The following is an 18,630-nucleotide window of genomic DNA, read 5'->3' as shown; positions in this document are numbered from 1 at the left end:
GGCGCGGGGCGGGGCGGGCGCCTTAGCGGAGGGACCTGCGTCCTGGCCTGAACGAGGTTCTCCCGGCGCCGGCGGAAGCTCCTCCCGCTCCCGGGTGGTACCGGCGGGATGTCTGGCTTCAGCCCGGAGCTGATCGATTATCTGGAGGGGAAGATCTCCTTCGAGGAGTTCGAGCGGCGGCGGGAGGAGCGCAAGAGCCGCGAGAAGGTGAGTCTGGCCCTCCTGACGGCCCGCGGCCCGCTCCCTGCGTGCCAGCAGCTGGCAGGGCGCGGGCCGCCTCAGGGCGGCGCGGCTGCCCCTTCTCTCTGTGCAGCGTTTGCCGCGCTCAGCTGGTCGTTGCTGGCTACACCATCGTTAACTTCTGCGCTGCAGTAATAAGAAACCGATCTGTGAAGGTCGCTAAGTCGTTCAGAAAAGCACCCGCCTTCCAGGAGTGCGGCGTGCACCATTTTGCTTCGTGCCCGTGTGGCTCGTGTCCCTGTGCTTGGCAAAGGCTCTAGCAATTACCTCCGGCACCGTGATTAACTTCTCCTTGCGGCTGGCGCAAGGAGCAGAGGCAGGGTTTGGAATCATGCAGCGTACACTGCTGCCTCTTCCCCACCATCTTCTGTTTGAGATCAAAGGAAGCCATCCAGTTTGACTCCTCGTGCTAATAATCGCTGTGTCTTCCTGGCAGCAGCAAACACAGGGACAGCTTTGTGTCTGGAAGTAAGCAGGTGGAGGTATTCTGAGTTCTGTACGCTTGGTTGGAGTGTCATAGTTAAAGTTAACTTTGACATCTTTATGTCAAAATGCAACTGAGTATCTGTATTTGCTAGTCATCAGCAAATTCAGCAGAGTTCAGCTGACACAGAAAGACAAGTGATATCCTAAGGCAACCTTCTTACTGGGTTAACAAGTGCTAGGTTGGTACTTCATTTTGTGTTTTGAAAAGGCAGGCTTTGGAAAGTTGCACACTTGTAACTGCTTTTTTTAATACAGTTGTCCACGTCACCCTACCTGTCTGTAATGCCAAATAGGCAGCGAGCTAGTCTCTTCAGTCAAAAGTAATTCAACAGTCACCATCTGAATCACCTCGCATGGCTAAGAATATAAAAGTCTTGAAAGCAAGTAATGCTGGGTCTTCTGTGTTTAAAAATATAGTGCTTATTCCACCATTTTCACTGGCAGTGCAAAAGCTGGAAATCCACGGTCTAAATGCTAACTGTAAATATTAGGGGAGATAGGAAGGGGTCATGTTATAAAGCTGATAACTAATACTTTTGGTCTGCATAGGATGGTGAAAATGCATCTGCTGAGGAAAACACCGAAGACATAGAGGCTCCATCTTCATCCAGAAAAGCATCTGGGAAATCCCAAAGTCAGGATGAAACTGATGGTAAATGTCAACATCATAATTTCAGTGAAAAATGTATTCACAAGGTCGTTGAAAGCATTTGCTCTTTGATAGCTGACTTTCTGTACCTAACCTGGCTTCTTCTTTTGAACCTGTGGGTGTTGAACTACATGGTTGGAATGAATTTCTTTGCAGGATGTTCTCAGGCAAAGACAGCATTTTAACTTTGTTCTGTGTTTTTAAGGGGCTGGATCTAGCCAATTGGTCATCGTTTTCTGGCAAACCTTCTGATTTTCCCCTCCTGGTGCTAAAGAAATTTACTTTAACACTTGGCTTGTAACCATGTGGTCTCAATTATATACTCTCTATAAAGTTATAAATAATTTGAAATTTTTAACATCTCTGTCTATTTTGTTTTGGCTTTTTTTCCTCTTCATCTCTTTGCTGAGACTTGAATGTTTCAGTGTATTTGATGCTCCCGTGTGAGTGTTCTTCCATTGTAATCCAGAATGAAATAGTATAGCTAGTGGGGCATTTCTTTTTTTCTCTGTATTGGTTTTTTGGGATTTTTTTCCCTTATACTCAGTTATCCTACATTTATTTCTCTCTCTCTTTTCTGCTGGATATTCGTAGCTACAGATTCCCTGCCTGGTTTTCTTCTTGTGCATTTATTGGGATGGTAATATCTCTTTAGATCCCTAGAAAAATAAGCTTAACTTCCTTGGGGTTCCTACACAGTGGAAGGACTTGCAGGAAGTGGTAGAAGCAGCACTGCTCTCTCTAGTTTGCTTCAGTGCTTGTTGATCCCATGTCTCAGGTCCTGGATTTCGGTTTGGGTTTTAGAGTGCTGTGGTCTGTTTCAGACACCTCCTCTTCAGAAGTTGTGCTCTGTGCACTGGGGCATATTCTTGTGGGATTACCAACGCTGTGAGATAGCAAAGTGCAATCTTGTATCTCTTTGCATTGGCTCTTAGGCTCCTTTGGCTACTTTCAATGAAAATTCTCATAATTCTGGTTGGGTTTTTTTTTCTTCCTAAATTTCAAAAATAGGCTTTAAATTGTCTCACCAAAAATGTGCATCAACAGTGCCTTGATTTTGAAATTATGGGCAGACCTCATCCTAGAAGGACAGAAAATGAACACTGGAAGCATGGTTGGAGCAAGATACCACAGGTCCCCTTCTTTTTACTCGTGTCTCTGAAATACTTCCAAGCTGCTCTTTTCTGCTCTGTACCCTGCCTGGTCTCTTACGTGTTTTTTCATGCACGTGATCTTGCTGTGTAAGAGAAAACAGATCCTGATAGACTTGTGTGACAGCACTACTCCTGCTCTCAATGCAGAGGACAGTCAGAATCAAGAAAAGGGAAAATAATGAGGCTGTAGTTTCAGTTGTGCGTGTTAACAGGAACTGTTTCAGAGTTGCTATTAGAATTAAGCTTGGGATATTCAGAAGAAAAATTCTAGGAATGGTCAATGTTAAAATCACTTCTGATACACAAATCTTCAGGACTAATTGGCTAGAATCTTCAGGATGAAACTGATGGTAAACAAATCTTCAGGACTAATCAGCTGCAGATGATGCCTGCAGCAAAGGAGACTGAAATAAAAGGGAAATTAAATTAACAGTTTTTATCAGACTGGAGGGAAAAGAAGTCTTGATTTTTAGATGTTTAATATCCAAATCAGGAAAAAGAAGCAAATAAGAAAATAACCATAAACTCTGGTGTAGAACCCAAATCCCTCTTATATATATGAAATATGATAGATTTATTTTTCAGTCCCAACTTGATACCATGGTTATTCTTTTAATTGATCTGTAGATGCCCAATCTCCTAGCTGAAACCTTTCAATACTACTTATTTTGGTATTTTGCATCAATATAGACTTCTGGGCAGTTATAAGCATGGGTTAACTTAGCAATGAAAAGTTGTAGTTAAAGAATGTGAAAATTTTAAAAATTCAACACTTTAAGCATGTATTTTATATATATATATCAGCATATTCTTACTTATTTTAAATAATCTTTCTTTAAAAAAAGGAGAAATGTGAATAATCTGGATTTTGCATTTATACACGTTAAAAGGCACTTATTGTCATAGACAGAATGGTTACAAGATCTTGTTTGAAATTACTTCTAAAAATCGGTTGCTGGATTTTTGTTTAGCGTAATTGTCTGCCCACTTAGCCTCTTCAGCTGCAAAGCTTAATCCCATCCAACCAGTCAGTGCTTGAAAATTGCTTTAATATGCTTCTTTTGTATGGATCAGTAAAAATGTTGAATAAATTGTTGCTTTGTTCTGTGTGTTTCTCTAGGCTTTCATTTCAAATATCCAAAAAATGCTAGAGGCTGAGGTCTGCTAATCATTGGTGATGAATAACGCAGAGTTTTAAAACCAGAGAGGTTGTTAATAGTTTTTCTGTATTTCTGCAGGCCTTTTTTCTTATAGAGTAACTGTTTCAAGAGGGCTACTAATCATGAAGAACTCTGTTTTCTCTGCACTCGCCCTGATAAGCAGTGTGTACTTGTGATTATGTCATAAACCTTTTTTGCTTCTTTCTCAACCAGGAGAAACTTCAGATGGCGTCAGTAAATCTGTTCATCGGGTCTTTGCATCCATGCTTGGGGAAAACGAAGAGGAGGACGATGATGAAGAGGAGGAGGAGGAGGAGGAAGAAGAGGAAGAAACTACCGAGCAACCCACAGCTGGAGATGCTTTTGTGTTGGAGATGGTACTTAATCGAGAGACCAAGAAGATGATGAAAGCAAGTATTCAAACTTTCATTTTACTTCCCCGTGACTCCTGAAGCACAGGGCATAAGTTCAAGTTTGTGTGATTTTAGCTGCCTGATGAGAAACTTGCTTGAAAATAATTTTGTGATGGGTACTTCTGCTTACGTTGGTGCTGCCTGTCTTTGTTTTTTAGAAAATTACTGTAGATTTGCAAACTTTGAGAGTAATGAAGTGAGGTTCTCCACTGCTGGGATTGCATTTGTGTTAGACACCGGAGTTACTCTGCCAGTTACAAATATTAACAAGTAATTGTGGCTGGTCAGTTTAATATTGCTGGTACTTCACTAACTTGCTGTTAGGTTGTGTAAAGCAGCAGGTATGATTGATGTCTTCTGGATTGGGCGCAACTGAATCCGTGGCAGAAATAACATCCCTTTTCCACTTAGGAGAAAAGACCTCGCAGCAAACTTCCTCGTGCTTTGAGGGGGCTGATGGGAGAGGCCAACATCAGGTTTGCGCGAGGAGAACGTGAGGAGGCTATTCTAATGTGCATGGAGATCATTCGGCAAGGTACGTGAGGGCGAGAAGACTTTGGCTTCAAGGATGGGGTGAAGTTATCATGTGCATCAGGAAAACTCACTGTGGCTTCACTGATGATGAAAATACTCAGTGCAAGGAATGCCACTGTGTAAGTGGTGTGGAATTAAGAATATGCAGTGCATTTCCTTTATTATTTTGCTTATAAAAAGAAACTTGCAGCCTGATTCTGCAGAGGCCCGGGCCTGTGCTCAGCTTTACACAGTTTGCTTTCATTGTCTGCGTAGAACTGTGTAGACGTCAGCATGACTTGCAGTGTGGAATAATGCTGCAAATGGCTGTTGTTAGGTTCAGTCAGGCTGTTTAATAATTTATAAACATGAATTGGAAGCTTCTCTGTGAGTTTTCTTCTGAACTTAAACAGAGTGGTGTTGATATTTCATAGAATTCTGATATCTGTTGTTTGCAGAAAGGCAAGTTATTTGTTTTCAGGGTAGTTTTAAAGCAACACTTCTTAAGCATTCCTTTTGTTTTTACACAGCTCCTCTTGCTCATGAGCCCTTCTCCACGCTTGCCATGATCTATGAAGACCAGGGTGATATGGAGAAGTCGTTACAGTTTGAACTGATTGCAGCTCACTTGAATCCTAGTGACACTGAAGAATGGGTTAGACTAGCAGAAATGTCACTGGAACAGGACAATATTAAACAGGCTGTTTTTTGCTACACAAAAGGTAGCGTAGCAACCATTTTATGTTTTAAAATAAACGTTAAGTGCTTCTGCTCTCTAATTTAGTTTGCTGCAGCTTGCTAAGGTTCTGGTACCTCTGTCCAGACTTTGGTAAAAGGTTCACGAATCTTTAACACAGGATGCCCTTTTCTTATGAAAAGCTTGTGCATGCCTATTAACATTCATCTAGTCAGAGAGATGAATGTGAAACTCGTTGTTACCTTTATCTAAACTAGGTTACTAAGAGGATTTTTCTTCTTGTAGCTCTGAAGTACGACCCAACCAATGTGCGTTACTTGTGGGAGAGATCAAGCCTCTATGAGCAGCTGGGGGAACATAAGACGGCCATGGATGGCTACAGGCGTGTTTTGAACCTCCTGTCGCCCTCTGATGGAGAGCGCTTCATGCAGTTGGCTAGAGACATGGCAAAGTGAGTTGGACTTACAGACAGCCTGAGTTGCTTTTCCAGAGTTTCTCAGTGAATGGCGCTAATAAACTCTGCAGCTGATGCAAGCTGAGTATGTAGCTGAAATCAAGGAATGCTGGGGGGTGACCCACACTGCACGTGTTCCCCAGCTACTGTGTTTTTTCCAGTGTCTAACATGTGGGAATTATCCTGTGTAGGATCAATACATTATCTTAGAAGCACTGCCTTCTCTCGGAGTAAGAGAATACAATGCAAATACTGCTTACTGAAAAAACAACAATTATATACAAGTGCAATACATCTTTAATCTATAGAATGTCCCTAGAGACCTGAAAACTTATCACCAGTAAATCTGAGTGAAACCAACTATTCAATCTGAAATAGAAACCATCAGCAACAGAATATAATTTATATTTAATTCGTAATTAATTTCTGGAGCAAGTAAAAATCTGCCTCTCCTTTTCTGCTAGTGAGAGCAGGTCAAGTCAGAGAAGCTTGTCTGAGACAGGCGGCTTGTTGTGTAGCTCTCTTGAGAAAACACCGGTGATGTCCTAACATCCAGGGTAGAAAGTTGTTGCATTTATTTCAAATACATAAAAATTGTCAACAGTTGTAAGAAAAGAAAGCACCTGCTCTTTTTCACTGTCTTTTGTAGCTTACTCTTGCTAATAAAGGTATTTTGTAATAGACAAAAGTAAAAGAAATACAAAAAATGCTTTGCTGATGTTCAATTCATGCTGTCATTTACCTTAAATACTTAGTATTGCATAACTGTGTTTTTTAGGAGTTACTATGAAGCTAATGATGTGACCGCTGCTATTGAGATAGTAGAAGAAGCCTTTACTAAACACCAGAGCCTTGTCTCCATGGAGGATGTTAACATTGCAGCCGAGCTGTACATCTCTTCCAAACAGTATGACAAAGCACTGGCGGTATGGAGAATTAAATGTGCTTCTGTATGGTGTTCAGCACCCCTTTGCCAGTCAGGATGGGCTGTTTATATTCCTCTAGCGCTTAAATTTGGTCACGTTTCTATAGCGATAGAGCTGATCACATTCAGATTGCTTTTTATTAGTTCTGTAGTAATTAGCATTGAAGTTAATAGCTTGATTTAATAAATTAGGGGCTGACAGACTTGTGTGCTGTTCCAGGTTTAAAATCCTGGGATCCTTCCTCTCCTCCTCTACAACTGCCATAAGCTTAGTAGCCGAGGAAGACCTGTGAGCTGTTTTTGTGAGTGGTACCTGCAAAAGCTGTTCTCCAGGGTTAGAAGGGTGTCACTGAATGGTCTGACGGTTCACATGCAGCCCCTTGTTTCTTTATCTGGCACTCCTGTGTTATGACTAATCATCTATGCATTAAGCATCAACCAGACCTTCCATAAAGACAATACATCTTGACTCTAAGGCATGAGGAATTGGAGAAGATCACTTATCTGTTCCCAGTTTGTTCTAGTGGGTTTTAGACCTCACTTTTCAGGCATGTTTCATGAGTGATTTAAGCTGGCTTTGAGAAGAAAGTCTTTTGTATCTGGCCATTGTTATGCTTTCCCAGATGGATTGGAGAGACACTCATACCTGGGACTTGCTCCTTGTGAGTGTTCTTATTTGTTGATATTAATTACCTTTTAATGTTTTCTCCTTAAGATTTTGTTTATGTCTTTGTCCATGTAAATCTTCACAAGCCTGCAAACATTTTCTCTGCCCCATCTCTATACTTCTTCCCATTTTAGAAATTGAACAGTTAATTTTATGTACACAGTATCCAGCTGCCAGGTTTGTGAATACGGTTCTAAGTCATAAGGCTGTTTCCCTTTTTGGTCTTGATGGTTCTCCTTGGGTCTATTCTTGTGATTCTTCTTCCAAGATAGCTGAATCTGTATTGGAGCTGGTAGACTGAGGCTTTAAAAATTATTATCTTAATGCAGTCACCTGGTATGTTCCTCTGAGGCCGAGGTACGCTGTGTTTTATCATGCTTGCTTGGCAACAGTAATGACTTAAGTATTTTGTTTTATGCCAAACCAGGTCTTAGCCCAAGAGTCCTTTATGCTTGTGGGTTTCTCCCCTCATGCCTTCCCACTGGCAAGTGAATGTCTTGAATTGTCTGTCTTTGATTCTTATTTTTTTAATTAGTTGCTCCTTTGAATTACACCAGTTGTGTTGAGGTCGTGATGTATGTGACAGGGCTGTTGTCTGTATTGTCTGTATATAGCTGTGATTTTTTTTTTTAACTGAGACAAACCATGTGGTTTCCTTGTGATGTATGGTGCTGAGGAGTCCTTGGTGCACTTTGGAAAGATCTGTGGAGAGTTCAGTTGTGTACCTGGTGCTTCGCTTTCCTTTTCTGTCTTCCAGTAGGCGTTAAAAGCAGCAATAAAAGTTTAAAACTTTAGTAGTTGTGATGAAAGTAACTGTTGTATTTGCTAAAGACATCCTGATTGGATCATCTGAGTAGTCAAAAATAGCACACAAAGAATTAAGGTGATCAAACTCAACACTTGTCAACTAACCCCATGTGAAAGTCACACAGTTTTTCTTTTGATAGCTTTTGTGATGTCTGCAACAGCTGTCACGTGGGCTGTTACTCCGTCTGTCCTTCAGATATTTAAAATGATGCAAATTACTCATCTGTTTTAGGTTATTACAGATTTTGCAGGAATTGTACTTGAAAAGAAAGCGTTAGAAAGAAGTGCAACTGATGAGAAAAAAGGTGAGTAGCTAACAGGCGGTTATTATGACCCCACTGTTCTTCTAATATGACATCTTTCTTCCCATAACCTTTTCAACTCTTGGGTATATTTTGATGCACATTGACAGGCTTTTCTCTTTTGAAACTTTTCAGTGTTTTTAATGAGTTACATGGCATGACCTCAGCTTTCTATAAGCAGTTACTCTGATATCCAGTTAGCCCTGCTGACTCATTAAGGACAAGGAGTGCTCTCTAAGCAACTGGAGGCCTTTTAAAGTTCTAAACATTCCTTGGTGTGTTCACATTAGGCGAGTTATTTCTGCCAACTAAATAGCTTCTGAAAAAGAATTCAGTAAGTTTAGTGGCATCTGTACTCCAGATTATCATCATTTGACCTGAGAATGATATTATTCATCAATCCTACTTCTTGTTAAATATTTAAATGTTTTGGTACATAGATATCTAGGGATACAGGCTAGTAATTGAATAAAGCAGGCTGTCATTGAGAAACCTGCTGCATGACTGTCATTGATTAGGTCTTCAAATGTTTGTTTGGGCTGTAGAATGATCACAACAGGCCAGCTCCATAAGCAGACAGTCTGTTCTGTGTGTTGGCAGCTATCCATTCCATACTCAGGGCAGTGTAAGGTACTTCTGCTGGCTTTTTGTTTTAACAGACCAGGTAAAATACAGTTAGCTGATCAGTGGACAGCTGTCCTGATAGAAACTTGTATCAGATAATTTAAATGAAGCAAGACTGTAATGAGTCTAGGAATTAAAACACAGTGTGTAATTTCGTAAGGCAAGGCTTCTAAACTACCCAAGAGCTCGGTTCCCTGCCCTCTGTGGCTTTATCACTTTTTTGAATGCTTCCTCTTCTTCTGTCCTTCAACAAAAAGAATCCACTTTTCAGACTAAGCTACCTATCAAGTGTGGATTCAGAATACAGTAACTTTTGGCTTAGTTGGTGCTAGTAGGGTAATCTGTTCATCTTTTTAAAAAGATGCAGGGGCAGAGGTAGAAACTCAGGAGAGCCAGGAGGCAGTGACAGACGACCAAAGTCATCCAGTTGCTGAATCCAGTGCCTCAGGTAATAATTTAAATTTTAATTTCATGCAGGTCTGCGACTTGATCTTATGCTCTTTGGAAAGAAAAATTTTCATTTTGTAAGAGTTTATCAGTAGGTGAATAACTACTCTCATGCTGGGCATTAAGATGTTCAGAGAATGATACATTAATGTATGTGTTGTGATTGGCAGCAACTGGATGTGATTGTAGAAGGTACTAGGGAAGCCTTATGTTGGCAATCACAGTTCTTGCAGTTTGTAGTGATCACCCTTTGAATGTCTGGTGAAGAATTAAGGTGAAGGAGAACTTAAACAGGGCACTTGAGGAGGCATCGTGGCTGCATGGTGATTTGCTACCACTGTCAACTTCTTTGTCTTGTGCATAAATTGTCAACATGTTGCATTCTGAATCTGTTGTGGAAAGTTCTGTAGTTAGCAACGTGCTTAACAACACGTACAGACAGATAGACAGACAGGCCCCTGGTACACAGGATTTAACTTCATAAGAGCAAATTGCATAACTGCAGACGTGACAGCACTTGATTCTTCAGATGAAATTATTCAGATAGTAGGAAGAAGGTGTTCCAGCTGTCTAGAAAGACACAGAAGAGCGGGAGAGGGCAGGCCTACACCAACATTTGCTAGAGTCAGTGAGAAACTATTTTCTTTATTAGACTGGCCATGGCCTGGAGGGGATGTAGAGCTTGTGAAGTGCTTGCTCTAAAGCCTGTGGGTTTGGAAAGAAATTCTTTGTCTTCTCACAGATGTGGAGAAGGTCAGCTGCCGCATACCTGAGGGCGTGCCCATAGACATCACGGTCAAACTGATGGTGTGCTTGGTTCACTTGAACATTCTAGAGCCACTCAATGTAAGTAGAAAGCAACTCAGAAGTTGGGGGATGTTCTAATAAATTACTAAAGCAAATGATTTTCCCTGTCTTTGTATGACTGTGGTCATTAGGAGAGCCACGGAGATTGTTTCTGCTTCCCTCCCACTCCAAGAGAAACCTAGCAAACCAGTAGCAGCAGAAGCACTCTACCTGTGCTTACGCCTCCAGTGGAGGTATTACTAAGGCACAGTAAATCACAGCATATGTGCTGTGACAGACCAGGACCACACGGCAGAGTTGTTGAGGAGCACAGCTTGGCTTGGCTTGGCTTGGCTTGGCTTGGCTTGGCTTGGCTTGGCTTGGCTTGGTGGCCCTGCTAAAGAGCAGTCCTCACTGATGGGCACTTTGACCTGTCAGACATGAAATACGTGGACGGGTAGGATGTGAAATGTCTAGAACAGAAAAATGCAGCTATTTCAGGAATTCTGAAATTCATGTATTTTTATTTTTTTGGCTTTTAAACTAACATTTAAATTGAAGTGTAGATCAGAATGCAAATAGAATAAAAACCATAGCTTAAAACCGTGAGCTCCCAATAACCATTTATTAAAGAAATGTTCCCATTGGCTATTTGTACTTTTTAATGGTTTGTATGTTTTTTTAAAGCCTCTTTTGACAACTCTGGTGGAACAAAATCCAGAAGAAATGGGTGACTTGTATTTGGACGTCGCAGAGGCGTTTCTGGATGTTGGGGAATACAACTCAGCTCTGCCTCTCTTGAGTTCCCTTGTCTGTTCGGAACGATACAACTTGGCTGTTGTCTGGCTCCGGCACGCGGGTGAGAGGCAGCAGGACTGCTGAGTGAGAGATGGTCACACGGTGCTGAGCATTTCCAGGGACCTCTGTCTGGGGTCACTGAAATCTTAGATTCACATCTGGGATGACAAGTGATATTTGCAAAACTGTAATCAGGGTTTGTTTCGACAGCTCTGACATTATTCTTGTAGATGGAGATTTGCTTCAGCTAAAAATACTTTACTTTCATGTCCATGAAGCAGCACCTGTTCTGCATTCCATCCTGCTTTAAGTGAAACTGGGGATGCATCAGTACATATTTCTGAGTATTTTTGCTTTAATAATACATGTTTTGGGTAGTTTTAACTGTATGAAGCGTCTGAAAAGTGTAAGTATTTCACAAAATTTGAAAACATTTTCTGCCATTTAACTGTATCTTGTTCTGGTATTTCCAGAGTGCTTGAAGGCTTTGGGGCACATGGAGTGTGCTGCAGAGAGCTATGCCAAAGTCGTTGATCTTGCTCCGTTGCATCTGGATGCAAGAATCTCACTGTCAACACTTCAGCAGCAGCTGGGCCGACCTGAAAAAGCTCTGGAGGCTCTGGAACCCATGTACGATCCCGATACGCTGGCTCAGGATGCGAACGCTGCCCAGCAGGTGGGCTTCCAGTTTAGGATATATTATTCTGCTAAACTCTGGTAGTGGTCAAACTGTATAGGACAGGGATTGAGACTTTCTCATCTGCAGCATGGTGAGCCTTCAGAGCACAGCTAACAATTCAAACCGAGCATCAGGGATGAGCCCGCAGGGCGCTTGCTCCCTGACCCCTTTATCAGTGTTTCCTCTGTCCCACCTAGTTACTTCAGTGTGATGTACCACCTCTTGACCCCTGGCAACCAGTCCTGACACCATTCGCTTTGCATCGGCTTGATCTGTAGTTGCCACATACAAACTACATGTTTTGGCCTCTGTTGATTGCAACTGATGGCCTAGCAGAGGGTCTATAGCCCCTTACCCACTAGAGGTAAGAGTTACGCTGAATTCCTCTGAAATTTGAGAATTTGAAACAGTAACTGCCGGAGGGAAGTTTAGGCAGATCTTACCCGTGGCTCCTAAGATTTTTACAGCCTTGTAGAAAGTTCTGCAGTGCTTTCAGTGCTGTACTGAGTCAAAATTACCTGATTTATAAACTCACTCTCTGGAAAAGGCTGAATCATAATGTTCAGTTTTACCTAGGAATTGAAGCTGCTCCTCCACCGTTCGACCCTGCTGTATTCTCAAGGCAAAATGTATGGTTACACAGACACCTTGCTTACGATGCTGGCAATGCTGTTGAAGGTAAGCCAGTCTTTACAGCTACACCCTAAGAAATCACACAGCCATGAGTTGGGTTAAGCCAAGTGACAGGCTGGAGAGAAAAGGTGTAGTGAGTTTTATAAACAAATGGTTTCATTGCTTTGTTAGCAGTCTTGTAGGGAGTCCCTAATGCTGGTGTTCCCACCTGTAGCACTCAGAACAGAGAACCACTTGTGTGTAATTCTTAATACAGTGACTTCAGTTCCCTGATTCTGGGCGTATGTAGAAGACACTGAATACTAAAGCTGCTTCCTCCCTTTGCAGCAGTCAGCAGAGTGCTTTCTTGAAATGTTGATACCGGCTTCCATTTCAACAATTTTCTTTTGAATTTCTTAAATTCCTTTTTAATCTTTACTTGTGGTGAAAAGACCAAAGAATTTGTTTAGCAGTAAATACAGTGGTGGTGGCTTTGTGTTAACTGGGTTTTGTTCATTTTTAAATAGGGAGGGGAATAGTACTCCTCAAGTTTATCCATCACGGTCAGCGCCAGTACTGTTGTATTACCCTGGGTGATTAGCTGACTTTCTGAAACTGCCACAGGAAGGCATTGTCCTTGTCGTGCCTCTACGCAGAGAGCTTTGATTTCAGTAGGTACCGGGATGATCCGATCCCAGGAAATGTCTTCCACGTTAAAGAGTTTGTATCTTTCTTTTGCACAGCCCAGTTTGCACTGGAGCACGAGACCATGCAGAAATAATGCTCCTCTTGAGAGTGTTCCCTGTCATCATCTTGCTTTGCTGTGGCCTGTTGTGGCATGTGGCGTGAGCAAGATGGATTGGCTGTAAAACTGCCTTTGTCATTGGATGTGTTAATCTGAAATGCTGCCCTTGGATTTGTTTCCAGGTAGCGATGAGCAGAGCTCAGGTGTGTTTGATATCTAGTTCCAAATCTGGAGAGAGACACCTCTATCTTATTAAGGTGTCAAGGGATAAAATTTCTGACAATGACGACCAAGAGACAGCGAACTGCGATGCAAAAGGTAACAACTGTTCATTAAAAACAAAGCACCAGGATGAACTCCTTAGTTCTGAGAAATGAAATAACCTTTGCTGTTTTGTATGCTAAATCCACGTGGTTCATGTTAACAGTGCTTCACGTTTCTAGGACAAAGAAGGCAGCAAAAACAAAGATAATATAACTTAAGGGAACAGTCCTCATTCAACGAGAAATAGTAAGAGTACAGAAGAATTTAGATTGAGAAGGACCCATAGAGATCATACAGTTCAGCATTCTCCTCAGTTCAAATATGATGCACGTAAATCTAGTACAGAACAGAAATACCTGTTCTAAAAGTGAGGTGATAGTTTTTTAACTGGCCCAGACTCTGATGTTTCAGACTACATTGTTAAGCATCTTTTGGTAGATAAGGAGGAGTAATTAATTCATTCGTGTAGTGTGTTTGCAACTTGAACTCTGTGTGTTTCTTGCCATTTTTTCCCATGCTTTTACTTTTTCTGCTGGTGTTTTATAACCTGCACTTAAACTGAAGAAAGTCAGTATTTTCTCTTTATTTTACCTGTTAATGCTGAGGTGTGTTTGAAAAGATCTTTGACCCTACACACCTTTCTTTTTATTACTACTTTTAAGATTTTAGCCCTCTTCTTTTGATTTTCCCAACTTACTGACTTCAACATTTTCAGCGATTTTTGCTGTTCTCACGAGTGTTCTGACAAAAGATGACTGGTGGAACCTCCTCCTGAAGGCTATATATTCCCTATGTGACCTCTCTCGGTACAAGGAGGCAGAGCTGCTAGTGGATTCCTCGTTGGAATATTACTCATTTTATGATGATAGACAGAAGCGCAAGGAACTGGAATACTTTGGGCTCTCTGCTGCAATTCTGGACAAGAACTTCAGAAAAGCATACAACTACATCAGGTGGGTACTGCAGAAGGTGGAGCCAACTGTTCTGTAGCTGCTTCCACCGAGGCTGTAGCCGTACTGCTGAAAATACTGCTGAAGGAGGCAGGCTGATGCTTTCCAGCTCTTGCTAAAACATACCAGGCTGTTGGAAGTACAGGAGCTTGCTGACAGCCTTTGGTTCCAGAGGGGCAGTAGGTTGGTCGATTTGGCCAGAACCACTGGTTCTGTCTTTCAACTTTGCCTCAGTCACTGACCCGCACCTGTTACCTTCCCTAAACCTTCAAGGTTCTACTGCAGACAGAGGATTTACTGTATTCATTAGTATTTACTAAATCCTTGTGTGCTTTTCATTCTGTAGAATCATGGTAATGGACAATGTCAACAAACCTCAGCTATGGAACATATTCAATCAAGTTACCATGCAGTCCCAGGATGTCCGGCACCATCGCTTTTGTCTCCGCTTAATGCTGAAAAATCCTGATAACCACGCGCTGTGTGTCCTCAATGGGCACAACGCCTTTGTGTCTGGCAGCTTCAAGCATGCTCTTGGTAATCTCATTAATGTTCTAATGCCAACAGATGTAACAAATGTATGGGGTTTTTTTCAGAGGAAGATTTATTAAAGTATTTTTTTCCTATATCAGAAAATGGTGGGTGGCCTACGGTGTTGGTTGGGTGCTTTAGTTACTTTGTCCACAAATCAAAGCACTGCTGAAGAGCTTTGCTGGTAAAAATTAAGCTGTTATGTCTCAAGTTTACCACACACTGCAGATGTAACCAACTTGCGAAGATAATTAAGGTTAATGATAATAAGAAGGATAGAAACAGACCAATTTAAACAGCAGATAAAGTTGCTTGGACATTTTAAGGCTTTTGAAGTAAACATATGGTGTCAAGCCCTCCAAATGTCACACTTAAGATGTGTGGCGTCTGGGATATAAATCCCAGCAAGGACCTTGTTCACCTCCTGTGGTTGATTCTTTCCTGCTTACATTTGTGCATCACGTTTTGCATTTTCCCTTCAGACTCCAAGGGGTGCTGAAAATAGAAAACGTTATTCCATGTTTATCTCCTGTGTGTTTTGATCTAGGTTTCTTTTCTTAATTCTTTTTCTGCCCTTAAATCCTTAAGGAATGCTTTTCACAACAAACATCCTGATTGCTTTCAGGACAGTACGTGCAAGCCTTCCGTGCAAACCCAGATGAGCCTCTGTACAGCCTTTGTATTGGCTTGACTTTCATCCACATGGCTTCTCAGAAATACGTGCTGAAAAGGCACGCCCTCCTCGTACAGGTGAGTTGGGGATTGTTTCTATTTCAAACACCTGCTGGCTTCAAAAGGAGACACGAGCTCTTGCCTGCTGCTTAGGATGTGTGAATTTTTCGTGCCCTTATTCAGTGCTGTTTATTTTTGGCCACTTGGTAAAACTATATCCTGGTAATTTCCCTGATAACTGGTATTGGGGTAAAAAAAAGCACAAGATAAAGAATAGGAATATACTTGCATTCCAGAAATAATACTCTCGTGTTTCACGGAGTTCAGAAATTTGTAGAATTCTGAAAAGTTGTAGAATGAAACCATTTATTGTTGCTCTCCAAGGCAGAGTGAAGGAAAAGGAATGAAGGTTTGGGGATTTTTTTCCTCCCTTACACAAGATGTTTAGGGGGGTTAGAGCTTAAAGACTTTTTAATGAAAAAATAAGATCTTGCTCTAGCCTGTCCTTCAGCTGCATGTGTTTTAGGGTGGTCAGCTCTTCTGAATGTGAACCAGTCTTGTGTGTGTATATCACATAAACACAGACATATGTATCCTGTACTTTAGCAAGCTAGTGCCCTAAGTCACTGTTCTAATTAACTGCCTTCTGTGTATTACCAAGATGTACCTGTTGCTACCAAGGGCCCTGAGACCGACAGAGCAGTTTTCATGATCTCAGCAATCAAATGTGACTTGGTTTTAGCCTTCAACTTGCATATGTATTTGTAGAGAAGCATGAAGCAAAAGTTTAAGTAGACATATTTAAACACCTCTTCTCCAGAACATTTTGTTGGCATCTTCTTAAAGGGAACACTCACAAGTGTGGCTAATGTGTGTACAGGGATTCTCCTTCCTTCACCGGTACTTGGACCTGCGTGGGCCATGTCAAGAGTCTTTCTACAACCTTGGCCGTGCCCTTCACCAGCTGGGGCTGCTGCACCTGGCCATCCACTATTACCAAAAAGTGCTGGAGCTTCCTCCTCTCACCCTAGAGGTACTGTGTCTTTAGAAGTTACCTAGAGAATAATCAGGTCACTGTTGTCAATTTCCCAGCCACAGTTAAGTGCATAAACATTGGCTTAGTTTCCTTTAATTTGTATCCTAATTCCCTGATGTTGGAAGCCCAGATCTGCTTGTCACCTGGTAATGCCTTTCTGCATGTGTTCATTGCAAAGGTTTATAATTTTTACCTTCAAAAACCTATGAATAGGCTAAAGCAGCAGCAAAAAGGGTTGCTGAACAGCTTTGCCTACATGAGTAGCTGAACTTTATATATACTATGTGCAAGAAATTGTAACTGGGAGTTCTCTATACACCCCCGTGCTATACAACAGCATGCTGGAGCAATACCGACCCGTGTCAGGAATGCCTAAATGCACCTGACTGATCTGTAGTAGAACATGTTGATTGATGTGTCATACATTTACCAGCCTGGTCTGAGGGAAAGCTGTTGCCTAGCTTTCAAATGGGTAGGTGGAAGAATTTCAAGTGTCTGTGGAGAACCTGAAGGGTTGGTAAAGGAAGAAACATGGGCGATAGCGCTGGGAGGTCAAAGCAGCAATCTTCTGGCCATACAGAAGATACAGGCAGTGTTCACAGTCTGGCCAAAGTCTGCCTTTGCATACAAAGTAAGCCAGTACTTTCCTGTTCTGTGAGTTGGCTGTCTAATGTGAGCTAATGGCACAAATACGTAATCACTCCTCGGTGATTAACACCACGTGGAAACCCATAAGCAATCCTGCTGCTGTTTCTAGACAACTGCCAGCCTCTATAAACCATGCATACATGATTTGATTCTGCTATAATTGCTACTAGTGTTTCAGCCCTGTGCTATTTTTGCACGTAGACAACTGTTTAATCATTGTTTTTACAGGGAATAGAAACGGACCAGACGGACTTGAGGAGAGATACCGCCTTTAACTTGTCGCTGATTTATCAGAGCAGTGGGAATATGAGAATGGCTCAAAAGATGTTGTATACCTACGCAGTTGTATGAGGTTTGTGGCAGGTGGAATCCATACTCTGTGTTATTAGCCTCTGCATTATGCAGTGCTGGGAAACTTGTTTTCTGTACAGCTTTTTCTGGAGATGGTCAGAGACAGGGTTCCTGTTGTATGTAGCTTTATGGCCTCTTTCTACTTCGGGCATCTGAACTGTGTTGGGCATGTATGGAAACTGTTCCCAGCACAACGCTGACATGCTCCAGTCTGTCTGCTGCTGGCTCCCCTTCGATGCACTGCTCTGAAGTCTCATCTATAGAACCAAACAGTGAAAACTGAAGTCCAGTGGGTTTTTATCAGGGAAAATGTGCAATATTACAACTCGTTACCAGTGAGGTTGTTCAAGCCACATTCGCAGGTGATGAGGGTTTTCTAATGTGTGGCATTAAGTTACTGTGACACAGAAGTGGGCTCCTACTAATCCTTAGAGGATGGAGAACTCAGTACTTCAGGATCTTTGAAGTCTTCCGAATTTTTTAGGACTTTGTATTCCTCACAGCTGTTCCATTTGAAGGAGACTGATTTCTGTTCTGCTGAAATCCCTGTGACCTTTTTCTTCTTCTGAACTTGTTAATAAAAAATTCCCATGTTAATATTTACTCATTCTCAGCAAACACAGATCCTCCTGAATAGCTCATTGCAAAAGTTAATGTAATGATGTCATAACAGCTTGTTCCTTAACATACATTGTGAATGGTCTGCGTATTTGTTTCTGACAGTTGAACAGCCCCATGTGACAGTGGAAGCACATTGCAAGAGCAGCTTTATTGTAATGAACGAGAGCATTGTTGTTCTATGTCTATAGAGGAATGTGGATGTATGTTATGTGCTACAGCACGCTAAGGCTGCAGCATGTTTTGCAGCGAGGTAGTTTGCTGAACAGAAAATGAACCATGCCACTGCCTCCCAAGTGCTCTTGATACTTGTTAGCCACAGCTAACAACTGAACACTTCTTCTGCAAGGGCAGCGTGCACCCTGCGCCATGCCCGGCTCAGCATCCCAGGGCACCTCCATC

General features: G+C 41.9%; 1 protein-coding gene across 1 annotated transcript; it reads left to right on the top strand.

The window, feature by feature from the left end:
- Positions 1-108: 108 nt before the first annotated feature.
- Positions 109-18,246, top strand: GTF3C3 (general transcription factor IIIC subunit 3; the record flags this gene model as incomplete). The annotated part of the gene is made up of 18 exons (XM_084264796.1): positions 109-207; positions 1,276-1,378; positions 3,903-4,099; positions 4,514-4,637; positions 5,146-5,337; positions 5,598-5,763; positions 6,545-6,692; positions 8,398-8,470; positions 10,281-10,384; positions 11,012-11,183; positions 11,596-11,798; positions 12,378-12,479; positions 13,341-13,476; positions 14,138-14,375; positions 14,719-14,909; positions 15,529-15,653; positions 16,456-16,608; positions 17,488-18,246. The coding sequence occupies 18 exons, from the start codon at positions 109-111 to the stop codon at positions 17,608-17,610; spliced, it is 2,649 nt and encodes an 882-aa protein (XP_084120922.1). The 3' UTR covers positions 17,611-18,246.
- Positions 18,247-18,630: the final 384 nt, after the last annotated feature.

Source organism: Gallinula chloropus (assembly GCF_964237585.1).
Source record: "Gallinula chloropus genome assembly, chromosome: 5".
Classification (NCBI taxonomy): domain Eukaryota; kingdom Metazoa; phylum Chordata; class Aves; order Gruiformes; family Rallidae; genus Gallinula; species Gallinula chloropus.
This window is presented reverse-complemented; position numbering and strand designations above follow the sequence as displayed.